This window comes from Lactuca serriola, chromosome 5 (assembly GCF_051521515.1).
Source record: "Lactuca serriola cultivar US96UC23 chromosome 5, Lser_US96UC23_V15, whole genome shotgun sequence".
In the NCBI taxonomy this organism is placed as follows: domain Eukaryota; kingdom Viridiplantae; phylum Streptophyta; class Magnoliopsida; order Asterales; family Asteraceae; genus Lactuca; species Lactuca serriola.
This window is the reverse complement of record NC_136412.1, coordinates 356292514-356300806: the sequence shown is the minus strand read 5'-3', so window position 1 is coordinate 356300806 and position 8293 is coordinate 356292514. Positions and strand designations below refer to the sequence as shown.

The following is an 8293-nucleotide window of genomic DNA, read 5'->3' as shown; positions in this document are numbered from 1 at the left end:
ATGCCCTGACTCGGCGAGTTCAAGGCCATCTTCTTACCTCAAGAACAGACCTGACGAGTTGTTCATACAACTCGACGAGTCTTAGCTTGGGGTGTTCATCGGATGAAGATGAACTCGACGAGTTGTTCATGCAACTCGGCGAGTAGGATGAAGGACCTTTGGATATTAATTTAGAAAGAGAATCCGTCGAGTCTATGCCTAACTCGACGAGTAGGGACAGGAGTGAGGACAATCGACTGGATAGGGACTCGACGAGTTGGCAAGCCAACTCGGCGAGTCGGGTCAACTGGAAGTTGACTTTGACTTGGACTTTGACCTGGTCAAGGGTAAAATGGTCATTTTACCCTAGGTTCAGCTAGCAGTGTTTAACTGAATGTTTTGTGGGAATTATAGTCGGAGGACTTCCGGAACAGCAGCAGCAGCAGTAGACAGTCAGTCCCCGCTCAAATGAGCAACTACTTTGAGGTGAGTTACCTTCCAGTAGCAGTGGGTCTACGGCCACAATGCCGGCCCACGAGTAGGAGTTGTATGTTAGATGATTGTCTTTAGATATCTTCTAGGTTTGCTGCTACCTGATATGTTATATGTTAGCATGATATGTTGTATGCGTAGAGTTCGGTCGTTAGGACCGATGGGTAGTCAGACACCCCAGATACGTCTGACAGTATGTGATGTTATGTTTGCATGCTGGCTTGTATGTTATATGTGATAGAGGTAGTAGGAGGGGACTAGTCCCCGAGGTTCGGTTGTTAGGACCGATGGGTAGTTAGCACCCCAGAATGGCTTGACACGGGTAGGTTGGCACCCCAGAATGGTTGTATGGGTAGATCGGCACCCCCAGAATGGCCGTACCGGGTAGGTCGGACACCCCAGAATTGTCTGGCAGTATGTATGTTATGTGGTTGTATGGTATGTGGTACGATGGGGGAACTCACTAAGCTTCGTGCTTACAGTTTACAGTTTTGGTTTCAGGTACCTCTTCTTCGAAGGGGAAGGAGCTGGCGCGGTAGCGGCACATCACATACATGCTTGTATTCCGCACTATGAGATCTTTCTGGGGATTTGTACTCTGATATTATTATGTTTTATAAAATGGTTTCCAGACACACAACATCTTTTATGAAATGATATGATCGGTGAATGTTTTATTTCTAATGTTTTGTAAAGTATATGTTTTTTTAAAAATGAAATTTTTGGCCCGTATTTTGGGGTGTTACAAGTTGGTATCAGAGCCCCAGTTTGAGGGATTCGGACACACCTTCGGGAGTGTCTGGACTCAAATCGAGGGATTAAAAGATTTTGAAAAAGGAAATGTTTTCTAAAAGTTAAGTAAAGAGTTTTTAAGAAAGAACGAAGTGTGTGATGTGCGCGACCGACCGAGCTCAAGTAAGTATTCCCCAAAGTACCCATACAAGTTTATGTTACGTTTATCAGTTTCAGTAGAACAGCATGATAGAATAGGACTAAGGATCTAAGAGTGATGCCTTATGTGCCTGCTTTATGTGCTTCAACTTATGAGAGTTGCATGCTAGTATTGAGTAGACAGTAGTAGGATAGCCTGTTAAGGTTATGCCTGGTAGTAGGAGCTTAGCATTGCATGCTAGTGCAGTTCTTGTTATGAGGATAAAGTTGCTTGAGATTGTTCCCTTTTGTTCGAATGTTGTTGCTTTGTGCTATGTGGGCCTTGAGTGATGGGAATTAGCTGTTAGGTGAAAGCGTTAAGTCACATGTGATCAGGGTTGAATAATCTCAGAGTGTTGGATTTGACCCTATTGCGTAGCTCTTGTTTGAGTCCTAACTGTTGTGGGGATGGCCGTACGGGTAGATCAGCACCCCAGAATGGCCGTACCGGGTAGGTCGGGCACCCCAGAATTGCCTGGCAGTATGTATGTTATGTGATTGTATGATATGTGGTAAGATGGGGGAACTCACTAAGCTTCGTGCTTACAGTTTACAGTTTTGGTTTCACGTACCTCTTCTTCGAAGGGGAAGGAGCTGGCGCGGTAGCGGTACATCACATACATGCTTGTATTCCGCACTATGAGATCTTTCTGGGGATTTGTACTATGATATTATTATGTTTTATAAAATGGTTTCCAGACACGCAACATCTTTTATGAAATGATATGATCGGTGAATGTTTTATTTCTAATGTTTTGCAAAGTATATGTTTTTTTAAAAATGAAATTTTTGGCCCGTATTTTGGGGTGTTACAGTATAAATGACGACCACGGACTATTCTAGACAGTCCAGTGGAACATTAGCACGCTCGCAACCTGTAGGTGTTTATTTGAACTGTGTGCTCACCAGGTGTACTTCATCCCCCACATGGTTGCCTTAAGGACATTTATTGCTAAGGAATCCCCTTAGCAGTAGTGTCCATCCCGATGATAGTCCTTAGACTAGGTCCCTTGTGTTAGATGTTTTAGGGACGTAAAGTGAGGATAACGGGAATGAGTAATCGGGTTTGTTTGGTTTGATAAATTTAATAAACTTATTTATTATGGGTTGAAATCCTATGTGCTCACCAGGCTCCCAAGCCTGACCCACTCAGTTTCTTGTATTACATGTAGTGGCGCATGGGCATAGATGTGATGTCTTGGGATGAGAGATTAAGGGATTTTAGGTCTGTAAATACAAAATAATGTAGTAAGGCCTATGATGTATTGTTTATGCTTATGATCTGTATCGAACATGACATCCCGAGTCTTTTTAATGAAATACATTTCTATGGAAATGCTTTTGATAAATCTTTATCATATTTTGTTTTGGGACAAATTCCATAACACTTTTATTTAAAATGTTACTCTGATTTTTAAACAAAGCATAAACAAAATCGGTCTTTTCTGGCCATGAAAATGGGGATGTCACATTCGGCTTGTATTCTCCCCCTGAAAACAGTAAAAACACAGAAAATGTAGGGGCATGAACTCACCTTGAGCGAGTGGTTTGGACGAGAGACTGGTACAGGATGTTGATTGTCAAGTGAAACCTCAAACTCAACTTGACCCTAAAACACGAAATGACACACGTAGGAGTCAAATGAAGGTATTTCACCACTAGATATGATAGATAATCACTCTAGAGACTTGGAACTACTTGCACCAAGTGATAGAACCTTGTAGGATTGAGAAAAGGGAGTGTATGGCCACCTTGAGGGTGTGTGCGACCATGGGTGTGTGGCCCAATGGGTGTGCGGCTGTACACTCATGAAGGAGGGTGCCTTTGAAGTGTTCTCAAGGTCCATACTTGCATCCATGAAGTGTTCTAAGTCTATAATTAATTGTAGTGCAAGTTAAGGGTCCTAGAAGTGGGTTTACGACCCTAGGACGAGTGTGTGGTCGCACACTAGAGTGTGCTGCCGCACACAAGGAGTGTGCTGCCGCTCAAGGGTGTGTGCGGCCGTACACAGGTGTGTACGGTCGTACACCCCACAAGATGATGTCCAAAATTTCCATTCCGAGGTGCAACAAGGCTAGGGGCATGTCTATCTCGAATATGGAAGTTAAACTCTCACTTTTGAGGGTGTTTTAAGGGTGTGCGGCCACCTTACGGGGGGGGGGGGGGTGTGCGACCGCACTCACTTCCAAACACGAAGAACATGTCAATTATTGCACACTTAAGGCTTAGATAGAGTGGTCTTTCATGGATATCAAGTTAGAGGATGAATTACTCACATTCTTGAAGCTTTGGAGGGTTTGTGGTTGAAGAAGCTTGAGAGGAAAAGTGTTGTGTGCTGCCAAGGTGTCAAAAGAATGAAAGGAAAGGGGCTACCCTTTATATAGGGGAGAGAGTGCTGCCAAAAAGTGAGTGTGTGGCCAAGGAGTGGGTGTGCGGCCGCACACCCATGTGTACGGTCGTACACTCCTCCTAGAGGTGTGTATGGCCCGGTTTTCTCACTATACGACTCACTGACTCATTCCTAACCTCAACCTTGGTCATACTCAAGCTTATAACACTTAAATGAACCCTTAAACAGTGCAAGAAATCAACAAAACAAGTTGAATATTGATTGATTTGACTAAGTGTACAAGAGAGAAGTTCCGGGTTGTCACAACTTTTCCCATCTTATATGTCCTTTCCAAAATCACTATCAGAGTACCCAGTGAGGGTGACTTGCTTTTCACCTTTGGTATACTTCAATCCATAGTTCAAGGTACCTTTGATGTATCTGAGAATTGCTTTCACAGCTTGGAGGTGTTTGACAGTTGGCTTTTCCATGAATCGACTAACTACACCGATTGAAAATGAAAGATTAGTGTGTGTGTGTGTGAGGTACCTGAGTGTACCAACTATGCTTCTATACTCTGTAGGATCCACCAGTTCTCCTTCTTCATGTTTAAACAATTTTAGCTTGTGTTCCATGGGGGTTCTGGTTGCATTACACTCCATCATGCGTGTCTTGTTCAAGATGTTCTTTGCATTTGCCTCTTGCTTCAAAGTGATTCTAGTCTCATATTGGTTGACTTTAATTCCCAGATAATAATTCAGCAAACCAAGATCACTCATCTCAAATTTGGATTTCATCTCCAATTTGAAATCACTTACATCTTTTGGACAGTTGACTGTGACCAACAGATCATTCACATACACCCCCACTATCAAGATGTTGCCTTCTTTCTTCCGTGTGTAAACAGAGTATTCTTGAGAGCACCTTGTAAAACCCAAGCTTTTAAGGTACTTGTCTAGGAGCTTGCGTCAGTCCATACATGGCCTTTGAGAGCTTGTACACCTTGCCTACCTCCTTTTTCTTTTCAAAGCCTTCAGGTTGCATCACGTACACTTCTTCTTCAAGTTTTCCATTCAGGAAAGCTTATTTCACATCTAGGTGATGCACCCATCAACCAATTGAACCTGCAAGAGCCAAAATCACACGTACCGTTTCAATTCTGGCCACTGGTGCGAAGACCTCTTCATAATCGATGCCCTGTTTTTGTACGTAGCCCTTGGCTACGATTCTTGCCTTGTACTTGGAAATTATCCCATCTGGTTCTCTTTTGACCTTGTAAACCCACTTCAAGCCAATCGATTTACGCCCTTTAGGAAGATCGACCAGGGTCTAGGTCTTTTTCTTCTTAATTGACGCCAATTCCTCCTTCATTGCACTGACCCATTCGTCTATGGTCTTCGCTTCTCTGTACGTGGTGGGTTCGTCTTCATTCTGAATCATAAATAGCTCTTCTAGGGAAATATGAATCTGCTCTATGTTCTCGTATAAATCAGTGAATGTGCGATAGCGTTTGGGGGCACCACCGCTGGTGGAGCTTGAGGCGGTGCTCGGAGACTAATTTTGAATTGGTGAATTTGGCGTAACCGATGAATTGTGCCCCGATTCATTTGTGTTTGTGGGTGTATGTGGGTTCGCTTGTGGATGTGGGCTCCCTTGTGAGTCCATTTGGGGAGTTATGGGCTCGTCATTGTCCGACCCGGGTGACCTGACATCGTATTGAGGGGTATATGGTTGAGAGTCAAACCCATCGTCGTCTCCAATCTCCCCCAAATCAACGAAATCAAAGCCATCCACCGTAAAGCTTATACTTGTAATTGATTTAATCTTACCTTTCTCCCCCCAATTTTAGGCTTGACCTTCTTCAAACACAATGTCCCCACTCACGTACATTGTTCCCGTATCAGGGTCCAATAGTTTGTGAGCTTTCGTTCCCTTTTCAGTTCCGTGATACACTACCTTCTTGCTTCTGTCATCCAATTTCTTTAGGTGGTTCTTAGCTATCTTCATATGTGCGATACAACCAAAAACCCTTAAGTGACAGACATTTGGCTTCCTTCCAGTCCACATCTCATACGGTGTGGTTTCCTAGAGGGCATTTGAACTCATTCGATTCAGGATGTAAACAACATGGCTCACTGCTTCTCCCCATAGTACATCAGGTACTTTCATAGTCTTTAAGCAACTTCTCACCATTTCCAAAACCGTTCGATTTCTTCTCTCTACAACTCCATTATGTTGTGGAGAGTAGGGTGAGGTGTAATGACGACTCAGCCCAGTCTCATTACAATACGTGGTGAATTGATTCAAGAGAAACTCCCCCCTCGATCTGTTCTGAAAAGCTTCAGTTTTTCACCAGTCTTTACTTCAACTTTTGTTCTAAATCTCTTAAAAGTCTGAAGTGCTTCATCTTTTGTCTTTAGCAGGTACACCCACATGAACCTGCTGAAATCATCTACAAGCAGCAAGAAATACCTGTGTTCCACCTGGTGTTGATGGTGAGATTGGTTCACACATTTCACCGTGTATGAGCTCTAATCTTCGCTTTGCCCTAAAGCTGACACAAGAAGGGAATGGGAGCCTGGGTTGCTTTCCCATGATACATCCCTCACAGGGTTTTGATGGTATCACCATTTTAGGAATTCCCATAATCAAACCTTTATCAGCCATTGATTCAACGAGGTAAAATTCACATGCCCTAACCTTGTGTGCCATAACCATGTTGGGGTTTTTATTTCAGCAATTAAACACATTGAATTGACTTCTTCAAGTTCAATTTTGTAGAGACGATTTGGGGATTTATGTACCTTCATTAGCAGCTTTCCAGTTTTGTCATGAACCCAGAGGAATGGTTCTCTTATCTTGATCTCATCTCCACCTTTAGATAGCTGGGCCAAGCTTATAATATTGCTGCATAAATCAGGTATATAATACACCTCTTCCAATCTTCTTTGCTCACCATTCTTGCATTTGAAAACTATTGACCCTTTGCCTTCAATTCTGACTCTGGATTCATCTCCAAATTTAACATAACCTTGTATTTCTTTGTTCAGGTTATGGAACTTTCTTTCATCATCGGTCATGTGATTGCTTTCCCCTGTATCAAGGTACCATAACCTTGATTGGTTTAACTCTACACCTTTTGTTTTTAATTTCGGATGCACATTCTCCTCATTTAAAAACACTTCACCCATTTCTTGTCTGTTTTCCAGGGACATCAGCAGTAGAGCAGGTTCGTTGTCCTCTTGTATGAGGTTGATCTCATGGACCCTCTCCTTTCTTGGGTTTGTGCATTCAACTATATAATGCCCAAACTCCTGGCAGTTGTAGCATTGGATGCTGCTCTTATCTTTACTACTAGATGCCCTATTGCTGCCTTCTCGTGGGCCACCTCTTCCACAACCACCACGACCTCTTCCCCTGCCTCTGCCTCGTCCACGTGAGCCGCCAAACCCTCCTCTTTGCGATTTGGATTTGGAGTCTCCTTCGCTTTTCTTCTTGTTTCTCTCTGTCCACTCTTGGTGGGTTAAGAGAAGCTTTCGATCGTCACTTTTTGTAAGTCCCTTCATTCTTTCTTCATGCGCCTTCAATCTTCTTATTACTTCTTCTACTGACATCTCATATAGGTTTCCAAACTGTTCTAGGGTTGATTCCAATTGCAGAAATTTGGTTGACACCACCCTAAGAAGCTTCTTCACTACATAAGACTCTTCTACAGTATCACCAAGAGTGTGCATGGAACTGACGATATTGCTAACCTTCATGGCAAAATCATCTACTCCTTCAGACTCCTTCATGGTAAGTGATTCGAACTCTGCCTTTAAAGTTTGAATCCTCGCCGTTTTTACTCTGTCTGCCCCCGCAAATCTTGTTTTTAATGCCTCCCATGCTTCCATGACCGATTTCTTGTCAACCAATGACATTAAAAGATCTTCAGGTATCCCTTGGTAAATCGCTGCTAACACGATTTTATCTTTCTTTGTGTCAACAACGGTATTTGCGGTTCTGGGCTCAACCGCCTCCCATACGCCATGTGCCTGCATAAACACCTTCATTTTTATCGCCCAAGCTCCATAATTCGTTCTTGACAACATGGGATAATGTAAGGTAATCTGACCATCTTTCTCACCATTTCCAGTGCTTCCAGACATCTCTTCTCGAGGCTGGTACTTGGGCATGCACCAGGATTAGCTCTGATACCAAGTGTTGGACTTTAGCAGCAACAATAGGAACTTTACACCAAAATGGAAACGAGGACAAGAAAGCAACCTATACATGGGACAAAATATAGAAGGCCAATACTTGAATATCTATGTTGTTTTAGTAATCTGGACAAGGAACAGAGTATACCAAAGATTTAGAGGCTTTTCTTATTTAGCTTGATAATAGGGAAAAGTGACATTCCAGTCACGTACATAGCTAGACTATTTAAACAAAAAAAACTTGCATGAAAATAGGAACTAACTGATACTAGCTAAAGACCAGGTACTCAGATACCATGTGCCTTTGATTTATTCTTCCTAACATAATACGTGCATATTCAATAAAGATTACTGAATTACTTTT

At 42.7% G+C, this 8293-nt stretch overlaps 1 protein-coding gene across 1 annotated transcript; it reads right to left on the bottom strand.

Annotated features, from left to right (window-relative positions):
- Positions 1-4068: 4068 nt before the first annotated feature.
- LOC145051144 (uncharacterized) lies at positions 4069-7878 on the bottom strand. Its single transcript, XM_078999271.1, has 4 exons — positions 6535-7878; positions 6203-6430; positions 5619-5731; positions 4069-4654 (listed from the first exon to the last, which is right to left on the bottom strand). The coding sequence occupies exons 1-4, from the start codon at positions 7876-7878 to the stop codon at positions 4069-4071; spliced, it is 2271 nt and encodes a 756-aa protein (XP_078855397.1).
- Between the last annotated feature and the right edge of the window lie 415 nt (positions 7879-8293).